This window comes from Netta rufina, assembly GCF_964035555.1.
Source record: "Netta rufina genome assembly, chromosome: 4".
Classification (NCBI taxonomy): Eukaryota; Metazoa; Chordata; class Aves; order Anseriformes; family Anatidae; genus Netta; species Netta rufina.
In genome coordinates, this window is record NC_140127.1 from 15,447,169 (window position 1) to 15,469,810 (window position 22,642).

Sequence of the window (22,642 nt, forward strand, 5' to 3'; positions counted from 1 at the left end):
GCTAAAAAAGCCCTCCCTGGGAGTTGTGGCATTCTCTGTCTGTTGGGTTGAAGCCAACACAGAATTACTCTCTGCTTCACACAACACATGCTGAGTTATCAAACATTCATTTCTGATACTTAACATTTCTAAGGATGTTTCAATGCAGAAAACATGAGATTTCACCATCTATCACTTAGCTCACAGTCTCTCTGAAGTTGTAATAAAACTCAGTGTTTCTTCCAAATGCCCTGGGCAACAGCTTACAGAAAGGGCTGATAGTCCTCACCCAGGATGCATTGTATTGAACTTTGTACAACAGCATCCTCACAGCACTCCTTTGCTTCCAAGCTGAGAGTGAGTCAGAAACTCTAATTTATTATTCTTTTTTACCTGAAGCACTCTTCCTCCTGTCACTTTGGACGCTTTTCCCCCTTAAGCAGATGATGACCACCGACTGTGTCTGATTAACCTCTTCATCACATGGCTAATGCCACCAAAACCAACAAGAATAAATTAATTTTTACAGATGAGTAACTTCAGTCCAAGCAGACAAATGGGCACCTGCCACTGCACTGTACACAGAACCCACATACTGAAAAGGCCTTAACAAAGTTTTGCAGCAGCACTGCACAAGCCCAGTAACAGAACACTGTGGGCCACCTGATCAGAACCCTCTGGACCCTGGCAGGAGATGACTCCAGAGACTGCAGGGTGGAATTGCAATCCAGATTGCTGAAGGAGACTACAAAGTCTTAAGCAGTGCGCTTGTGAGAAAATTGGCTAGAAATGTCCATGAAATCACACGAATCACACTTAGGAGGTGAGGAATGAGTACAACACAGACAGGCTCTAAAGTCAGTGCAGCATTAATGTTTTCCATTTGAGACATTGTTAAAAATCTGTCATGTCCATGACTTTAACAAACGCCAATATGGGGTAGGAGCTGTAGTGAAAACTGCCCCAGGGCCAGGTCAACCTCCCCATGGTCTCTTTACAAGCTGATTGCCAGTATAGAAGACAAGGTCCCTCACACAGGCACAGAAAAGGAGGAACAAGTAAAACAAGATTCAGATTCAGCCTGCTCACCCCTGACTATTTCCCAGATCTGAACTGCAATTCTGTAAGTGCTAAAGGCACCTACATAAAGCAAACTCAGTAAGGTCCTGTGGAAGATGCTTTTGTTGATGTCCTCCTGTTGTTGGACACCACGTGAGATGCCTGCAAGTCACCCAGCGTTCCTGATCACGATACATGTTGATGGACTCAAGGGCTGAAAGAACAACCCCATGACCAGCTTCTCCACCAGAACCCAAGGCTTGGACCTCTGTAATGAAGGGACCACTCCTCAGAATTACAGTAAGGAGAGAAGGAGGTAAAGTGTTTGGTCCTTCTTCAATTTTCACACAGCTGTTCCTTCAAGTTCTGGGCAACGTACCAACATTGCAAGCATCTCACATGGTGTCCAACATATGAATACAGACAAAATTCATTTGTTGCCAGAGCTCCTATGTCCAAAAGCAAGTCTTTCTGTTGGAATGGCTCCTAAAGGACACAGCCCTGAAAACAATTTCAGGGCTGCAGTTAAGGAACAAGACACACACTTCATTGTTGCCTACCGAAAGAAGAGATGCCCTTGCAATTCAAAGCTCAAGTTAGGAAGCAACAGAGAAGAGCATGACTCCTGGTTCTGCCACATGCTTTCTGAGTGACCTTGGGCAAGTTACTTCATTTCATTTGAGACTTGTAGACACAAGCAATTTCCCAGCACTACATATTAGACTTATGCAAGTCTGTACAGCTTATCTCCAAAAAATCTTTCCCTTGCTCATTCTTTATCTTTTTTCCCCATCATCATTACATTAATGGAACAGACCTAAACACATAATTGTACATCTGTTTTATGAAAATAAAAAGCTACATCTGGTGCATTGTCAGGAGGAGAGGCAGCCACACCAAAGCAACAGGGCAAGTACAGTAACTAAATGCTCACCGAAATAAGGAGTTCACAGCACTGGGGAATTAAAATTGACAGGAGAAGACCAAAATCCATAAATATTTTTCAGTCTGAGTGGTAACAAGAAAAGATGACAGAGCAAAAGGCTGGAAGTTCTCTACACCAAATTAAGTTCCCTGATTTTTATTACCAAGCTTGTATGAAATTATACTGCATAGAAACTTTTCCTGGAGATTTCATCAGGTCTAGCTGGTTTCTTTTAAGTAAAAATTTACTTTTAAGTAAAGGAAATACTTAAAATAGTTAGCAAGGAAGTGTGCAGGGAAACACATATATATATAATTTATCTAGGGGAGAGCTATATCTACAAAGGGAATTTTATTTTTATAAAGTGTCCAAAATTTTGTAGCTTAGAAGAAAAATCCAAGCCAAGGAATGTGTGGAGAAAAAAAAAAAAAAAAAAAAAAAAGCAGAAATAAGTAACCTATTTAACTGGAAGTCTACATGATGAATAATATCTACCTTATACACACACAATAATCCTTTTCTGTTCTACAGCACTAGGTCAATATGAATAAACCAAACCAGGGCAGGGACTATAGATACCACGAGCCTTTCAGCTCTGCAAGGCTTAGTGTCATATTTGCTTCTACATCAAAAGATTATGGCAATTTTGTACATGTCCAGCTAATGGTTGCAGCTTGATAATCAGATGTTGCTGCCCTCTCCCTGCAAACCCTGCTAGATTAGCACTGTGAAAAGTAAAGCATCAAGATGGCTTCGTGTACTTCTGAAAGCCCTGTGACATGATGATATTACTGGAAACGATTTCTCCCGCCTTGCCTGCTTTCACTTTCTCAGGAGGGCGCTCGTGATCCCTCTGCCATTGATCCAACAAGCTCTGTGACTGTAACATCTTTAGGGCAGGGCACTTTGCTGGCTCCTGTGAAATATCCAGTACATCTGTAGTCGCTAAAAAGGATGAGATTTCTTAACATAGCACACCAGAAACATGAACTGAACGGCTGTGCAAGCACCCCTCCAGCAATGCATTTCACGGCCTGGGAAGGCAGAATTAGATGGCTATACAAATGCAGCCTCCCCTCTGTATTACAAATCAGGATTCCCAAAGCTGAGAGCTGAAACCTGGGTGTTGAACACTACAGAGGTCCCTACATGAAAGGGACCAGCTTTCTGAAGACAGATTGATGCACTTCACATTGCAGTTACTCAGTAAACCTGCATCACAACACTTCTCTATAGAAAGCCAGAGCACTGAAACAGTAGCTCACATTTATTTAGAACCATCCCCCGCCCCACGTGGTTGTGTATGGCCTAACTTCACTGGCATGGTTTTGATAATTTTACCAGGAACTTGATAATTTAACAAAATAAAAGGAGAAATCCTGAGGGACAGGAGTGAAGAACACTGAAGGCTCCAGCTAAGCATCTTGCGGACTCTGTGGGTTGTTAAGTGCACGTCTTCAGCAGAAATGCCCACTGTGTAAGATGGCTGAAACTAAGGGCTGAGCAAGGAGACACTCCATCATAACTAGTCTGGGCCCTTATGGGATTTCCTTGATTGAATTTCACAGGATGCAGCCATTGCAAATGGCTCTTCATTACTCACAAAAGCAATCTAATGAGCTTCCCTACTTTGATTAGGGCTAACATTTGGTTTGGAGGACAGCAAATGGATAATATTATTTCCTGGAAAAAAAATGTTGGCATGGAAGGACATCTTGTCTTGATTAATGCTACTGAGTAATGAGGTCATTGAACAATCCTAGATCTAACTTCCTGGCTCCCACTACCAAAACAAACAATACCTGATTTTACCTCTGCTGAAAAGCATTTTGAGATGTATATAAAAAAGGAGCTAGTGGATTAGACAGAGAAATTGAAATACTGAAGCATATAGAGCTCAGTAATACTGAGGAACGAAGAATTACCGTTTACAAAATCAGGGCACTTTGATTTCCCTATACTGCTGAAAGAATACCCAGTGTGTGCAAACAGATGGTGACATGGTTCTTCTAAAGAGCTACTTAAACAGATTCCAGGAGATACAAACACTGCTGCTTTACTAGAAGGCAATTAAATAGCAAAACTAGACCGCCTTTCTCCTTTGTTTTATATATTAAAATAAGGTACAGATTGTAACATCCATTTAACTTTCATTCCATACGATGGCTGTGGTTCATGCCAGTAAGGCCCTAGTGATGCGCCTCTGTAGCGTTAACATGCCCATTCTCACAGGGTATTAATCCATATAGCCTCTCACCCTCTAGACATTATTCAAAATAGAATTTTCACTCTGTATTGAAAGCTCTTAAAACTGCTCATATAAAATATGTATTTTGCACATTACTGATACGAAAGGTGCAGCGTGAATTCTGTAATTACAAGTAAAATGCAAAGTAAATCCTTTGTCACTTGATACTGAAAGCACGCCAGAGCCCAGGTGTGCAGCATTAACAGCATCCACACAGCAGCACCAAGTAACAAGGCACCACAGAGACCCGTGCAGAGATGGAACAGGATACTGCAGGGCACCTGCAGTCTGTCCAGTGCAGCCTCTGTCCTCCCTGAAACACCGCCGTGGTCTGTGCTTAGTTCATTTCCTTACCTTTTCAGGCTAATCAGTTTCACAGTTCTTACCTACTGTGTGTATAATATGACAAGTGTATGAATTTAATTCAAATACATACAAACATACAACATATTTGTATTTGTGACACTACAGATTAATTTGCAACATGAGTCACAATAAATAAAATATTTGCACAACATTTCTTTTCTCAGCCATTGTGAAATACAAAGAAACATCTGGTGTGACAATCACAGAAAGAATTTCTCCCTCAGTTTATCTGACTTTTTTCCCCCCAGCAGGGCCAGAACTGCATCCTTTCATCTAATGTGAATTTTTGAGAAGAAAAATATGCACTGCAAAAGCATGCAGAAGGAATTTGAGGTATGTGTAATATGTGTGTGTGGCAAGAGTCATGAGGGGTAGAAAAAATCCAGTAGTCACATTTCATGTTGGTAGTGTCCTTTACCATTAAGTTGTTAAATTAATGTGTGTGCATAGCGTTTGTGCATTTCACAGCTTTCATGTTACAACCAAATTTCGGACCTGAAAATTATTAGGCAGCTGTAGTAAGGTTTTGCTACTTTAAAAACCAATAATCCTGAAAAAATGTATGACCATTATGCAAGTCATATGATGCAAACCAATGGAGAAGGTCTTCTTTTGGCCTGGTGCTATTATTTTAAAAGGTGCAAATGCAATTTCTAATTCATGAGCACTGCTAGGGGCAGAATTCTCTTACCGGGTAGGTACGGGGACTTCAGTCAGAGCACCCAACATAACTGCCTGCTGCAGCCGGACGAAGGCAATGAAAGGACTGTCCAGGAAGTCTACCTCCCCAACCAGCACATTGGAGGCCTCAGCATCACGGGGCAATTTCTTCATGAATTTATTCTTCAACTGCATCGGTAAAAGAGAACGAAAAATAGAATGAATGTTGTTAGCCATGCAAACAGAAACATACAATAAAATTTACCCAGTTCAGCCACATTTCCTTCTTGGTCATAGGATCTGAACCTATTTTTGGCCAGTAAGTGTCAGTAAGTAAGACAGAGACAAATGCACTGCTACTTACTGTAGACCTCTCCCAATTATACATGTAAAGCAGAAGCCAGACCAGAGAAGTCCATGACCACCCTTGTATTCATGCTACTCTTTAGAAAGTTGAATATTCCTGCTAAGAAAATAGCCACCAGAAGAGCAATCCTGCTATTGGTGCTTGGATCCAAGCCAGCACTGAGAAGATCAGACCTCCTGGAGCTATTGTTACCATTTCTGGATCTGAAATGGTGTTAGCTTGGGGAGAAAAAGGTGTGCAGTACTGAGCAAGATGACTAGATGTGGGCAGAGCTTCAGGAAGAAGTACTGCATCAACTTGCTGCCTGGCCATCTGGACACCAGGGAAGGGCATGCACTCTGTAGGAGTGAAAGTGCAACTTCAGGATCTGCGGTTGCTGCTACAGAAATGACTGGCCTGAGGAAAACAAACCCTGAAGGATGGATGTCCTTCCAGCAGACCATGCCAGGAGCTGGGCACATGCATTTCGTGGTGTACATGTCTTTTCAAGTTCCAAGTGAAAGACTAAGCCTAGTGCAGGCTTTTAGAAGCAAGTTTCCTATGTCTGTGGCTTCTGCCCTAATCTAATATTTTTCTTTAGGTTTTCCAAAGCTGCTGTTCCCATTGCCTGTGCAGGCCAGTACATGAGGAGTCACTGGGCAAAAGTAGCAGGCATGCTGGTTTTGAAACTATGCTAACAGTCTCAGTGACTGTCCTGGTGAGAGACTGGCTCCTTACTGCTTCCCACATCACCACCTGAGCCCTGAGCCCTCACCACAGGTTTCAGCAGCCAGAGCAGTGCATGGCAGAAGGGGGACGGGGGAAAACAAACTGCTGACCCCTGTGCAGGAGAAAGCCTTTTCTCCCTATTCTTAACAGGCAATGCTGGATGGCTGCTACATCCCTCAGCCCCCCAAAGATCTGAAAGGAAGAGAAAGCCTTGGGAAGAAATGAAGTGAGGAGGGGCATCCATGAAGAAGAGGGAAATCGGAGGGGGTTTCAGAGGGAAAGAAAAGCACCAGGCCTGGCTGGAATAGCCAAGATGAGTGTGGGAGAAATGAGAAGGAAGGTTCTTGTGTGCACAAAACTCAAATACATATAAACCCCAAACACTGAAAGGTTAGTAATCACCATGCAACTAATAAGGCCTCTTAGGTTTCCACCATCAGCTGAGCATCCATCGCTTCACGATCAAGTTACTGCAGCTACTATTTTATCCTGCCACAGCAACTCCTGACCTGATCCCACTCTTTCCTCTACCTCATAACACCTTTCTGCTAGTGAGAGTTTTCAAGAGCCTTGCCCAGAAGAAAAAGAACTGTTAATATCTGGAGTACCCACGTACCACTCTGCATGAACTGTTGAAAAATCAGTGTGGCCCACTGGCAAAGTGAAGAAATCTACTTCAGCAGAGCTACCTACAGTTCACAGCAGCTCACAACACAATTTGGCTCCACAAGCTCTTATAACTCCCAAAGTACATGCTGAGTGACGGTTTTAATATTTATAAGCTAAAAAACCTTAAATGCACAAGGAAAAAAATGAGGCATATGGTAATTCCCCAACAGAATCCTTGTAACTTTAAACTGATGCTGTCAATTATTCACTACTGGATAATGTATCCCTTGGAAGAACGAGCAAATGACAAAATGTTCAGACATACAACTTTTAGGGACACACTCAGGAAAATCTGACAAGGAAATCTGGTGCTCGTTAATTGAAAGCTTCTCTGTACAATTTGACAAGACTTTGCTGAGCCAGGAATTGTCTGTGGGGTGAAAAAGCAAGCAACTGTCCTCCCTCAATGAGACGACAGCATCCACTGCCTCAGACAGCATCCACCGTACCTGGGACAAAGGCAAAGCTGCCAGAAGAATGGTCAGAGGCTAAGCAGCAGGAGGGGATGTTGTTCCTCTGCCCTACTTTTCTAAGGCAGCACCTTGGGGGCTTTCCCCCAAGCACCTTAAGTGGTAGAGATACACCCCCCTCTCCCAGGCCATCAAAGCAAGACATCTCAAAACAACCTTCACCACCCTCACCAGCAGCTTTCCCCTCATGACTAGTTTGTCCTCTCATTTTCCAGGAAGAGTCATGGTTGAATATACAGACAGAGCAACTTGCTGATGCTTTGAAATTCGTAATTTCTGGGCTATGATTAAATTTGAGAGTGACATAGGGCTGTGCAAGGCACTGTGTGCTGCTGAGCTGCATGCAGCACAAGGATAAAAGATTAAAGATCTCTAACTATTCTGTAAAATGATCACCTAGGGATAAGGAACAAAACCAGTTAGCAGGCTTGCTCTGATCAGCTGTTTATCCCAAAAGGCTCAGGTTACCCTTTTTAAAGAATGGTAAAGGAATGAGCAGAGTATAAGATCAAAATCATCTAGGAAAAAAAGAGAGATTCTTTTGAAATACAAGGTAATTAGAGAAGATAGTATACAACAAACTTGCCCATTTCAACAAATATTTTGTAGAAGAAATTAAACTGTGAGACCAAAATTACTTCCTGATCACTCTATTAATCTGGTTTTCTTACCCAGGTTATTTCAACACATGCTTCCCATGATGCCTTTCTAGCCTTATTCTTTCCTTGTACCCTTATCACCTTTGATTGCTTCTTTGTCCTCAGTAACTCGAGTCTGAGTTCTTATCTCAGCTTTTTTGTTTGTTTTCTGTCTTCCCATTCCCCCAAGTCCAGCTTTTAGGGAGGAAGGGGCTTTTTCTTCTGATTTTTCACTCTCTCCCTTGCACACGTTAAGCTAACATACAACTCTCCATTTATCCATCTATATCTTTGCCGTTACCTTCATTAACAATGACAACAGATATGCCAGAAACATGACAAAAGGAGTTGGTGAAGTCACCGTAAGCATAAACCACTGCAATTGCACTGCTCATCTTCAAGCCTTCTCATACTCTAGATCTAGATGTTAGCCTACTGACAAACAAAAGAACTTGATCTCTTGTTTTGAGAAAAAAATAGGGAGGTTGCATCGCAAAGCAAACCAATATAGTTATTATTTACTATTATTAGTTATTATTTACTATTATTTTCTCTCCCATCTCTTCCAACACCATTACCCCAGACGACAAAGTCACAGTCAGCACTGATTCACCTAAGGCACCTTGTCAATACCCAGTGGAAATAGGCTCTGTGCATTTGATCTAGAGATAACTACCCCAGTTCCTGCATAAGGATATGCATGCAGCCATGGATGGAGGAAAAAGCTCTGTGTTAATCCAAATCTTCCTCTCATTTCCCCATCAAAATAAAGCTGAACTTAAAACAGCTGTTATTTCCAACTCCTACATCAGGGAGTTACTGCGTGTGGATATTCCAACAAGCAAACCAGCTCAAATAAAGTAAAATTAAGACATTTTCTGACTGGACAAGAGAGACCAAAAAGAGCAAGAACTTCTGCTTCCTACACCTCATGAGTGTATAAAGTAGTCATTTGGCCCCAAAGGTCCTTTCTAAGGGCTGCCTGCTTGCTGCACAAGTGACAGAAAAGCCCAAAGTCTTGGAGCGGCCCCAGAGGAGCTGACAAAAGGTGAATCCACCAGTAGGGAAAGCAGCGCTGGGATTTGAGTCACACTATAAGCAGCACTTCTAGAAATGCGACAAAGCATCTGTTTTGTTACTGAGCGGTGAGGCTCAAAACTGTAGGAAAGGAGGCTTGGAAGAAGATCTAAAAAGCTTGAATTCATTTCCAGCATGCTATCTGAGGTCTAATTCTATGCTCATCACCATTAGATCAGAGTGCAGAAGAAATCTACTGACCAGCATCTTTCTCACCAGCCAACTGCCACAGTTACTCTCCTTTGTACATCTTCTCTCAAAGTGTAGCTATAGCTACATACTAAAAATAGTTGCTCACAGCCCAAAGGTTATTCTCATCTCTGCACCTACAAACTATAAATGTACCACAGCAGATGTGAGCAGGCTCGCAGTGCACTGCAACATGCATCCTCTATCTGACAAAACATTATCTAAGTCAAACTATGGAGAAATGTCATCAATTGCTTCTGATTTGATAATGGGCAATCACTGCACCAGCAGTATTTTAAACATCAGCCTCTCCTGGCTCTTTTCCGGTATCCTCCTGGCACTTGAAATCTTCTGAGCAGAGGCCACACAACCTGGCATGAGATTGCTTTTCTGCTCGGTTATTAAGTTAGCTCAGCAGGCCTGCTGCATGCAGAAGGATCCGAGCAGCCCTGCTCTTAGCCACAGCCTTCCCCAGTAGCAACAGAACAGCTCATGCAGCCTTGGCCACGTTCATGAGGGGCACCACTGCCCCACTCTTGTGTACGACCCTCCATCTGGCTTTAGCACTCAGGCTGCATCCTCACAGCCTGGAGGGATTTCCAAGTGTGCTCAGCCCTGAGACAGCTTTGTTTTCAACTGTCCACTTGAGCAATGGCAGAATTAATGTGAAGCTGAAGGCTTTTGTAAACCATGCCCTCAGCTGGTTCCCAGAAAGCCCCTCACCCAGGGTGATCTCTGGAGATGCTCTGTGTCCGCCTGGCTAACAGTGAATGGTGAGGGCAGGCGTCCTGCCAGGCACACAGATCGGGGGTAACAGTGAACTGGGCTACGAATCCACAATGAGCCTTGCACTGCGCTTTGCCAGGCGGCTCAAAGAAGTAGAAAAAAAGGAGAAAGTCTCACGAAAGGGCATGAATTACTGATTCATTAGGAAGAAAACTGCTGGAACAATCCTACTGCTACACTCTTCAGTTAGGAGTTCCACCAGAGAAAATATTAAACAAACACTGAGGAGCTCTGGGGAGGAAGCCTGGAAAAGCGCTACCAGCTACGAATGGCGTTTTGGAGGAAAGTAAGGATAAAAGATACCAGGAAGGTGGCAATTCTACAGTAAAGCTTATGTTCAACTTTGCTGAATAGGCTGGTCATGCTCTTACCTGGTTTCCTAAACAAAGACAACGTTTGCTCAAAACCAAGGTACCCTTCTGAACCAAAATTGGCAACAAGAATCTCAAGGCCTATGGCTAATCAGCTCCTGAGGCTGTGGGTATCAGCGTGTTTATCCTCCCAGCTGTCTAGCACAACAGAACCGTATGACTAATTTTGAAGAGAGATCATTATGGTGTTTTTTGCTCCAAAAGTTTTGCAGCACCACTCAACACTTTCTTAAATCATTTATCAGAGAGAAGATGGGAATGGTGCAGTCAGCACTTAAAATCCATTTTGAACCATTCCCTGAAGAAGCTTCAGAGAAGATCTGAGTCCTCAGCAGCACCGGAGACGAGTGAGGGAGGGAGGGCTTTCAGCTTGAAGCACTGCATTTATTCACTTTCCCCACACCGCTAAATTGAGCATTATTCTAACCTGACGACTAATGCTATGTTAAAGGCCAAAGACCTCCAGTGCTGTACCTGCAAAAGGGCACAGCAATGTGAAAAATCACCACTTCCCTAAATGTATTTTAACAGTCCGTTATTATCAGCATCACTTAAGATTTACTGGAAGCGAAAGCCATTAGTACACACACATAGCTTTTATTACATCTGTTTACTCTCAGTGATTTTACTGTGCTGTATACCTGTCTGCCTTCTCTCACACGTTGCCTTCCCTGTGCAAGACACTGCTGCGCAGCTCATGAAGCAGCTCCAAACTGCTGCAGTTTCCAGCCTGAAACTCAGGTGGGAAGGAAATGCAAGATGACAGCTCACGAGCAGGGGAGGCATTAAGGAGCAACTACAGTCAGCAGAGCCAAGAAGGAGCCAGGTGAGTTTTGTGCTCCTGGTCTTCCTGGCAAAATTTTCAAAAATAAATTAACAAGCCAAGTAGACTTAACTTTCCTACATCACTCAACAGGATCAAACATTTTGTAAAGTGTGTAAAGTCTCTCATTTTTTGGGAGCTCCTAGCACAACCAAGAGCACAGCTGCCTAACAATGAAGAGCAAGAAAAGGTAAAAAGGAGCACACGGCTGAACAAACACACGGCCCTTGCCCATGACCCCTGACACACTCTGGAAAGTCTTTCATAGGCTTGTCCATGGCAAAGAGGATACCCAAGGCAAGTGGAAACTCCATTAAATGAGTCATTAGCTTAAGTTTCAGAAAACCAAAACCAAAACCAAAAAAAAACAGAAACCCACACACGAAGCAGCACTAAAATTACAACTAGAGAAGCCCTGTAGCTAGACACATTACTGTAATGATTTTCCAGTCTTTGCAAAACAGCGTGCAGGTAACGTGTAGGCACTGATCTTTGCAAGAATCTGTCTGCATGCATGTTTCATATTCCTATTTGGTCATCCTTAGCCTAAGGAAGAGTTACGGAACAAAAACCTCTGCCTGTGTGAGCTGAAGTTTAGGTACAGCACTCCACCTGTTCAGGAGCAGTTCCCTTTGAAGTTGAGATTGCTAGTCTGTGAAAGCTTAATATGAGTTGCTCTTTTGGGACTGCGTTCTGCAGTGTGCCATATGGCGTCTATAACTAACTCTGCATTTGCACAGGACACCTTAGTGCACTGGGCACGGTGATCAGTGCCTGCTGTTGACTTTGGCTACTCAGCCTGTTAGCACTGCTTGGATTTAAAAGCCACTTGCATGGAGAGAGTACTCGTGATTAATTGACATGGGTCACAGCTAGTGCACTCACAAAAATACATTCATGTGTCATCAAATAGCTATTTTACCACACTATATGCCCTGTTTGAAAAATTAGCCCTAAATGAAAAGAGGACTAGAGAAAAAGAAAATCTGTTAGTAAAGGCCACAATTTGCTTTAGCTTTTCCACTATTGTAAGGCAGCTGCCTTTATGGGTATCATAACTGCCTTCACCTCATAGAAGCTGCTGAGTTTGCAGCAGGGAAGCCCCAAACATCCTTGCAGCAAAAGGAAAAATAAAAAGAAAAACGTTATTCAGATCTAGTGACATTGCATAGGTAGAGCAGAAAACCCTCTTCCCATCCTTACTGTGACAAAACACAATCAGAACTGAAAGGCCATCCATTGACTTCACTTAAGGAAGCCACAAAGAGACACTAACTTCATAACATGGCATCCTCCAGCCATGCAAGGTCTGAAGTGCAAGCCTGAATTCCCCTTCCCAATTAGCATCATTTACTTGCTATTATCAGTGGAATTGAAGGACCGAAGTAAACACCACTAGGATGAAAAATTGAGAACTCTATCTTGCAGAAATGAAAAGTACAGTTTCTGGGTTTTTGCTTGGAATCCCAAGAAGGCAGCTTGTGGAAATGCCTGCTGAAAGCTACTGGCGTTATCCCATCCAGTGAGAAAAATGCTGAGATCCTTCTCTTCTTTCTGGCCTTCACCATTTTACAAATCTCCCTCTTCTCTGAGTCACACTTCATCAATCTGGAGACACCTAGGTCATATTTAGCATCTCCTACTGAGAAACCATTTTAGCCTGATCTTTTCAACCCTACCACGTACCATTTTTTAAGTTCACTACACCTCCAGCACTGCAGTATTAAAAATAGCTGGTGCTCAATTCTGGGACAAAAAGGAGGGAGGAATCCACGTGATGGTTAGGGTATGATTTTGCCACAGGCACACAGCGCAGCAAGGCACAGCTCTGGCACAACTGGCTGCTGTCTTCTTTTCAGGCAAAGGTTGGGGCTCCCCAGCCATGCTGATCCCCATATCTGCACAAGATGAATGGTTTACCTCCTCTCTGAGCCAGGTAGGAGCTCTCACTAAAACCCATTAAATGCAGCTCTGCCCCTCCTACCTTCAAAGCAACAGCAAAATATGAGCATTCAAAATCAATGCTGATACACAGATTATCATCACAACCCTAACTGCACACACAGTGCTTTGTACAACTAAATGAAGGCTTAACGGTCCCTGATCACAGGGAAAAGGGATCCAGTTCCCCAAACTCCTGTTACATCAAAGCCAAGCGCGCCATGTGGGATCTTCCAAACTGCCAGGCAGCAACAGGCTGCCTGAGAGCACAGGAGACTGGGTCAAGGGAACAAAGGCTTGTTGGAAGAGACTACTTCACAGTTACAGGGGAAAAAATAAAAATAAAAAAGAGGTGAGGGCTAAATTATCTAACAGAGAGTCCATATAAAAATTGACTCTACCTTCCATTTACTCTGCACAAGGTATGTGCACTCACCTACCTGATCACAGCACAGTATTTCACTCAAATGGTTCTCATATCTGAGCATGGACACACGGTGCTTTCATACTTGGAAAGGGTAAATCCCCCAGAAATTTAAATCTGACTCTGTCTCTCTCTTTTTCTGTATCTATCCACATGTATGTTTCCCATGAATGCTTGCCTAAAGGGATATTGTTAATGCTCTGTGTTTTGTCTCTGTACAGAACTCCATTTCCCAGGAATGCTTGAGACGTGCTCTGCTGATACACTGTAGAGAAAAACTAGGCCAGCAAAACTATTCTCTGCATAAAGAGAAAAAGCCAAAGTAAATGAAATACCAGTTAACTAAACTTCCTAGAAACATTTCCTTTCCTTTAAAAAAGATGGCAGTGAGCTATACCGGAAGGCAGTTATTTTCATTTGAGCTCCAGGGAGTGAAAGTAGGTCATCCAGGCTGACAGACCTAGAAATTAGGAATCTCTGCTTGTGACTGCAGAGATTAGGAAATGTTGTTCAAACAGGAAAAGCAATGAATTGCTCTCACCATTAATCAATGGACTTCATTCCAAACAGTGGGATCCCACCAGCTCCCTCCTCCCCGTCCATCAGTCCCCCTAGGAAAGGCATGAGGGTTTCTCTCAACAAGGCCAATTTCTTTTTAACTTTAGAGCTGGCTCTGGCACAGATTTCCTGTTGATATGGAAACACCAGTTTGAATAAGTGCTGCACACACCACAACAAATAAGAGGGGTTTTGTGCCTCTCTCTGACTAAATATTCCAGCTGACCATATTCATTCAGAGCTGTTTTTTATCCCTATACACAAACCCTTTGAAGCTGGAGATAACACCAGGTCAGCAAACTCCCCGTATATATTATTTATTTTGCGTGTGCTGTTTCATCAGCTCAGCAATAACAGGTCCCCAATAAAAACAGATTTTCTTTAACTGTTCCTTTTATTTCACATCTTGAGCATTAAAAATCTTCTGGTGCTTCAGCCATTTGGAGCTGCCAAGGACATTTGAACAAAGCACGACTGAAGGATTTCTCACAGGACAAGAAACAGAAGCGGTACCAGTACTAGGAGCAGCGCACCATCCCCAGCTTCCTACGGTCCACTTACACTATAGCAATAAAGGGGCTCATAAAGGCTGTGCTTTGAGTCTTCTAAATAACTTTTGTTCACAGATAAACCTCTGAGCTGAAAAAGAAGCTTTTTTTTTTTTTTTTTTCCCCAAAAAGCTAACTGATAAAGCCATGCCCTAACCCCGTGAACAACAAACTGTGTCCTGTGCAGATACCATGAAAACCTTGTCCTCCCCAACAGGTTGTTTGAATGGAGAAGACATGTTCCTTGAGCTGTGGGAAGACGTGGGAGTTGAGATTAGAGCTATGCCCTGCTTCCCACACAACTACAAGCACGATGTCTGACCTCCCTTGCCTCACAACAGAGGAGCGAGCCCTTGATCCAGCTGCAGGCACCGTGTGGTTTGAGAAGTCTCACATGGGATAAGCGAAGTGAAATTCAAAGGTACGTTGCCAAGTGAGAGCTCATCCCAAACACAGCTTAAGCAATACTAAATATAAGCAAGGCCATTAATATTTCCATGGATTAATCATGTGGGGATGCTTTTATAAACATTCTCCTGAAGTGCTTGTGACTCGGACACTGCAGCTACAGGCCCGTGTGTGGGAACATAGTTTGCAACTGTCTAGAAAGCTAAAAACTGCATGGAAAATTGTATCTGTAGGTGTACTGAAAATTAGAGAGAGGGAAAAGGAGCGCCAGCAAAATCCCCAGGTAGCGCAGGGCAAGCAGACAGCGTCAGCTCTACCAGCAGAAGAACAGTGCAGTTGAATGTATGGGGACTAAAACCAGGGACAGGACAGACCAGGACAGAAACTTAACTTTCTTGTCATGGCTGGCAAAGGTGCCATCAGGCTGACAGATACCTGCTGTCACTGCTTCACAAGTGTCACTGACAAAGCAAAGGCTAGTATAGATCTGAGCAAAGAGGTTCCACAAAGGAATGCACGCACTTGGCAGCAAGGAAAATCAGGAGCACAAAGTCAACGTGCCAGATCTAGCCATTATCCATACGTAGAAGTTTTTTCAGTGTAGCCACATCAGTCGTCTGGTGGAGAAAAAAAAAATAGAAAATCCTGTGGTGTACACAGCTCACCCAGCTCGTAGCAGCAGAAGGACCACTTGGCACCAAGATGGGTCATCCAGCTCGGTGGCTTCAGCCAGCACAGGCTTTGGGGCTGCGATGTGGACTTGCCAGTATGGCATAATTGCACTGGCAACCTTTGGAAGTGCAGACGGGGCTCTAATAAAATCAGACAGGAGCGCAGGATGCCACCAGCAACAAAGAGAAGGCAGTGAGGTCTGGGATGTCTCTGTGCAGGCCATCACCTGGTCCTGCTGGTAGGATTTAACTGTCACAGCTGCCCAGCCCTTTTGCTCCTTACCCTCACTTTGTGCACCCCGTTTGACAAACGGCCATTCACAAGCTGGCAGGAGTTCAGACATGAAGTGGCTGAGAGACATAAGTATATTGGAACAGCTTATTTGCATCAAATGCAGAAGATGTGTAACTTGGCTAACATGCATCTAAGACTGCAGAAGCATTAAGGAGTAAACGTGACCCTTTCTAACTACAGTTGCTTTAACAATCTAAGGCAGGAAGACAAACCCAAGCATGATTTTTAAGGTGTATTTGCAGTACACCTGTCCCTTTTTCTGCACTAGGCTAGTACAAACTTCCCCACCTACTGGACCAGTTACTATTGAGCACACAATGGCAGGAAAGATGCCAGTATCCAGCCAGCCCAACACAAGCAAGCCATTAAAATGTACGTACATGTGTATATTCTCTCTCATCTTCCTTCAGGTTTGCTGGATAGCCCACCAGAAGCACCTCCTTCTTCTAGACCTGTCTCTAGTGTGGACCAGATTAGGGTAAACCACAGGTTTTACTTGTTGACAGTCCAAGAAACCTTCCTTTTGATTTTGAATTTGGTATTGGTATTATTCAACATAGTGTTAGTGAAAGACTTCTAGAAATAGCTCAACCTTCCGAAGCTGGAGGCAGTCTCCTGCCAGAAGTACTGGTCTTTCAGGTGCCTCTCCAGTCACACTGCTGTACCTGGCAACAGAGCCTGGGAGAGAACAGGAAGCTGAGGCAGTGGTGTTTTAATTGGAAACCAGAAAAGAAATTGTCCAAAAGTCCTGCTGCCTCCGCTTGTCTATCTAGCTGCAAATGACCAGCACATTAACTGCAGAAAACAGCTCATAAAATAAGACAAATGAAGGCAAATCACTTCTCCACACTGCTACCTCAAAAAGAAGTGTTCTGCCAATACAAATACAATGAAACAGAACACACCACCTCTTCCTTAATTATCTTTATAAACTGCCAAAACATCAAGCAATTCCGAAACAAAAACATGATAAAACAGCAAAATCAAAATTCAGTGCCCTTTATTGAAGCTACTTATCATTAGAGCAATTTGAGTCGGGGCCCTGGCGTCTTCTGTAAGATGCTCAGGATGCTGAACCAGTCTCTTTTGCAATCTAAATGAAATACAGTACAATGAATCAAGTCGTCATTCTCATGGCAGAGAGGAGCCGGTTCATGCAAATTATCTAACTTCAATATTCATAAATAATACCCTGCTAACCACACATAGCTGTCTGGGTGCTTAGCACCGCTGACAGATACGAGATTGGCAGCAGGAATGAATCAAGCCTTTTGTTTAGCTCCAGGGCAAGCTTCCCACATGCTCTGGAGGAGGAAAGGGAAGACTTCCTTTGGAGCTCTCCCTTTTTTTTTTCCTGTTGTTACACCTCCTGAAACACAGCATGTTTACCAAGTGGCATTAAAAATGGGAATAAAAGCCTTCTTCCCCTCATCGCTTCTGTTCCCTGTAAACCTCCCTGTTTTGTCTTGTAGAGAGATGATTAAACATCCTGTCAGGGCTTTTTATCCTACGAGCTCAACTGGGGACTTGCCTGGCAAAAGCTTTGTATTACTTTGGTGATCGTCAACAGATCCCAATGCCCTGAAATAACAGTGTAAGACTAAATCAAGACTGAACGTGCCCCAGAGAAAATACTTATACTTCTGCTCTACCTGAAATTATGGCTTGCTGCTGCCTGTGGATGCCACTGTACAGTCTGTTCTATGCAAGTGGCCAGAAAAGGTGAGCTGAGTGGTCCGGTGAAAGTTGAAAATGAATTAATGGGGACAGTGCTGTGCTCTACCAGAGGAAAATAGTTATTTCCCCCTACAGTTGCAGCTCAGCCTTTTCCCATGGCTCACCTGTGACAAGGCAAAGAATCAGAGGCAGAAAGAGAGAAGCAAAAAGATCCAAGAAACCAGGACACAATGCCTGATGTTTTCCACAGTTCAGGCATGGTTCAAAGAAGCTTGGTTTGATCCTACCCCACCACACTGACCACACAGCCGTTACAGGGAAGTTTTGATGTCCACACACTATGTTGCCATTGGCTGTTACTGACTCTGCACTACCAAAATAGACAATAAAATATTGTCATAATTAATAGCCCTTTCCCCAAACCATCAGTTGTGACCGCCAGTGTATGAAGAGTAACCAGGAGATGGAGTGGAGGTAGGAAGCATTGTGTTTTGTCTCATAGACGTGTGCAATCTGTATCAATATGATCGACGTAGCTTTCGTGACAAGGCAACACATACTTGAAGATTTTCTGCAAACTCTGCATTTTGGTAACTAGCCCCTTCTTTTGTTGTCTCAGCTTTAAAATCATTTACTTTCCATAAATTTAAGGGGGGAAAAAAGCATACTATGGCATTTTAAATGGTGCAGACACCTACCTTACAAATAACCCAGGGCTTTATTACTTTGAGATTTCTATATCATTTTATGACCTTATAGTCTTACTCTGACGGCAGTGTTATTTCATCTAGTCTGAAGTATATAAAACAGCATTACATAAAGCAGGTGAAAAAGTTCAAGCTCCATTTTTCATGAAGCAATCTCTCCTTTGATAAGGTTTCTAATCTTAATTGCTTTTCACATGTCCATAAACGCTTCATGTCAGAGGGGAAAGAGAGAATAAACAGACATTTAAGCTACGGTAATATTTTTTTGTTGTTTAGTGAATAATAGTACATTGAAATGGATTTCAGAGAACAAGATGGCAGTAACTATTAGTGCAACGATCTTAAAATTATCAAAGAATAAACCAACTGCACAGGTCTGAAGTACTGCAGCAGAGTAGCAGGGTCAGCTATAGAGTGCTGGGTTTGTACATTCAACCACAATTCCAAGAAGCGCTTCCCCAGCACTGACAGTTGTGCTGCTGTCCTGTCAGATGCTGCAAGGAGCAGATCTGGAGGAAAGTTACTGCTATAACAATGCTGTCACAAAATTACAGGTGCCAGCACCAGGCATACATGGAGAGCGTGTAAGTAGCAGAGGTCACAGGTCTAAAATAGAAGCAACTAACATAATGAAGAACTGCCTTTTATATATCTTATAATATTTTTATATATTTTAATAATGATTATATATATAATATTTTTATATATTATATAATAATGGGAAACTGCAGTCCCCCCACATTCTCTTACTTTCCAATAGAGAAGTGACTTGTGCTCTTTAAGTGTACACAAACTGTTGTCTCTGGGGACAGACTATGTACAAAACTTTCTCCTTTCAGGCTAAGAGATCTGCAGACAGCCAGCTGTGTCCACCAGAGAATGCTTACAATGGCATCTGTAAGAAAGGTTCGGCATTAGCATGACTGAGCTCATGCTGCTGGTTTCAAAGCAACCAGCAAGGCCAATGGTGAACCCTTTGGAAGCACCCATCTGTAAGTAAAGCCTACATCCCTGCTCCTTTGCTGCCTTTCAGCCAAGGAGCCTCTTCCCCCTTCCTCTAGCTGATGGCTCTTTGCCCTGGCACTTGGGGAACAGGCAGCGCTTGCTCGGCTGATCCTTTGGAACGAGCCTGAGCGTCCTTTCCTGACTCCAGCCTTTTCCAAGAGGCATCTTAAGTTCATTTTCTTTGCCTCTGACAACAGCTTAATGGTTACCCAGTAAGGAAGATTAACTGAAAAGTGTATTAAGACAGCAAAGGGTATGAGAAAAACAAAACAAAAACAAGATCAAAGTAAATCCAAAGTAAGCATAAAACAGTCCCTTCCCTAAGGGCAGAGGAACCAACGTCACAAAGCTTAATACAGGTAAACCTGAGTGCTATGTAGGTTTTTAATAAAATCTTATCTCTTGTTATTACCAGTTCCTGTACTCATGTCAGTGAGTCTTGAAACCACTGTAAATATTTTCTAATGTGCCTCTTTCCAGTGCTGCCAGTCTTCAAACTTATCTTTGCACTCTGTGAGCAGGCCACAGAGCTGGGCAGGGCACCAAAACAGGTCCAGCATCTGTGTAGCGAAGCAAAGCCCGGCTCCTCATTATAGAGATTTCAGTCATAGGAAAGCTGATGGTTATTGTCTTCTCTCACTTCCCTCGGTCACTTATTACTCCTCTGACCCTGAAGCACAGCAGTCCAACTGCCACAACCTCCACCATGTACTTGCCTTTAAACGCTGGCATTTGATTTCCTCACAAGGATTCTGCAGGGCAGGACAAAACGGGCTCATGCAAACAGGGAAGGCATCCCTCAGGGAGAATTCTCTAAAACATCTTTAAGGAAAACCCAAATATCGTCCACTGCTTTCTAGTACACTCCACTGCCACGTCCTCAGCCATATCCCAGGCAGTTTTAACACTTCTCCATCTTGCTGTGACAGATGCAGCTACCTGCAATAGATGCTGCCATGGCATGGGCTCACTAAGTCACGCATGCTTGTCTTAGCTCAAGTCTCTTAACAGAGCTGTCTGTGTTTGCACAGCTTCTTCTCCACATAGCAAGGCAATTGTGCAAGAGGTAACCAGCCCACCTGAAACTTCATTTGATTCTGCAATCCCAGCTCCCCACACGGATTGAAAAATAGGCTCAGGAGACCACACTTGACAGCTGGTGCCTCAGAGAAGTGTTTGTGTTTAGAAGAATCAGTCTTGGGCTTTTGCTTTTGTAGCTGAGGTCCTGCCCACTTACTGCCCCTTAACTGGACTGTCTTAAAAAGCAACAATAAAAAAGCCATCTGAAAGCAGCATTGCCCAGTGACCACACTGAAGCACTGCTGCCAATAGTAGGCCAGCTCCTAGAGGAGAGAGGTGGCCAGGCATATTAGATAACATGCTAACACATTCTGCTCTTCTGCAGAGAGCTTCCCCCCTCCTAGAGGGTCCTCTTCTGACCTTTTCCAGGCTTGTTTTGTTCACTCTAACCTCAAAGTCCACTCTTGGAAATCCTCAGTTGTTAGAAACATAGAGTTGAATTCAATGATTCAGTACTTAAAGTAGTCACATCCCCACTTTGTAAACTCAGTGTTTATGGTAAAACTCACATAACCAGCACTCTGTCATAACCCTACTCAAGCTGGCAGTTGGGTAACAGGACTTTCCTGAAGGTACTGAAAAGTAAGGCTGCTTCTAAGTGCTACTGCTGCTTCTAGGTAGGAGAGAGTCCTGAACCTACTGGCAGGAGCTAGCAGGGCTCTACAGGGCAAGAGCTGTTCTAAGGTATGCTCCACTGTCCCCTCTCTGTGTAGTCACATGTGGCAATCACAAAACCCACTCTGCCAAACTAAATAAAGGGAGAGCTGGAGGTCATGATCTAATTGCAAAGCACTTGCCACCAGCTCTTCTCCATACAGGGAGCAAGGGAGAAAGAAGGAAAAAATCTGAGGAGCACATTTTGCAGTTTGAAGAGAGAGCATCCAGAACCCTCTACTTTGATTTTACCTTAGGTAGCTACTTTGATTTTACCTTACCTGCTCCGTAAGAACCTATTGAAACAGATAAAGGAAGTATTCTGGTTATAATGTCACTACTGTTAATTGTACCATTCCAATTAGCATTAAAGGTTACAAAACTGAAAGTAAGGATCCAGGTAGGCAGAAAAATTACCGATGTTATCTAAAAATTTGTTCAAAGCCTTTTTTCCTTTAAAACAAACACACGCAATACTCTCCTTTATATTTGCAAAAACAGTGATTGATCAAAGAGCTCAGATCCCAATCCTGCTCCGAGCAACTGTTAGAAACTAACTTCAACCTGTCGCAGTTTAAAGACAAGCTGGCCTCTGATATACACACATATACACAAATAAATAGAAAATGGCATAGCCTCTTTCTTTAGCAGACTCATATCTCACTGGATGGCCTCAGTAACTGTCAGACTTCCAGATGGGATACCAAGATAATGAAAGCCAGTCACTCTGCTGTCAAGGCAAGAAAATCTGTTCTCTTTCCAGCTCCTGTTGTCATAACACCATGAATTATTCCCTCATGGCTGTACAGCATGCTAAGTTCTGCTCCAGAAACTTGCCAGGCATCATCAGAGTTTCGCAGACTTTATCAAGACAGGAGTTTCAGTCAATCAGTAATGAAAATTGAGGTCTGAGGTGATCTATCAGGCCAGCTTCAACAAGCATACAGTACAAGGGTTCCATTGTGCAAAGTTCATCAGCAGGACACAGGCTAATTAACTAAACAGCTTTTTGGAACTAGTTAGTTTAAAAGTAACGGTTTTCACTGTAAGCAGTCAAGTATTAAATATTCTGAAAGTTAAAACTTTGGAGCACACTTCCAAATTGGATTTATTAACAGAACTTAGTAGGAGCCCAACCAAGACATCTATTTTTATACTCAATTCTACACAAAAAGTCTATTATCTGCATGTGTCCACAGACATTTCAGCAGGAGGGACAATTGAGGCTGTTCGTAGCACTGAAATCTAAGAAGCCTGCTGCTAAGTTCAGACCTAGTTTTCTGCTACTCTGTCTGTAAGACCCCAATTACAGTGTGATTAAAAATGCAAAACAAAAGTC

General features: G+C 43.1%; 1 protein-coding gene across 6 annotated transcripts in view; it reads right to left on the reverse strand.

The window, feature by feature from the left end:
• The window catches only part of SLC4A4 (solute carrier family 4 member 4), a 193,865-nt gene that overhangs the window by 58,937 nt on the left and 112,286 nt on the right, over positions 1 to 22,642 (reverse strand). For all 6 annotated transcript variants that reach the window (XR_014618371.1, XR_014618372.1, XM_084286256.1 and 3 more), the window contains one exon: positions 5,269 to 5,426. Coding sequence is in view for 4 of the 6 variants with exons in the window: in XM_084286256.1 (XP_084142382.1) it covers positions 5,269 to 5,426 (158 nt within the window). In the remaining 2 variants the exon portion in view is untranslated. The remainder of the gene's footprint in view (positions 1 to 5,268; positions 5,427 to 22,642) is intronic.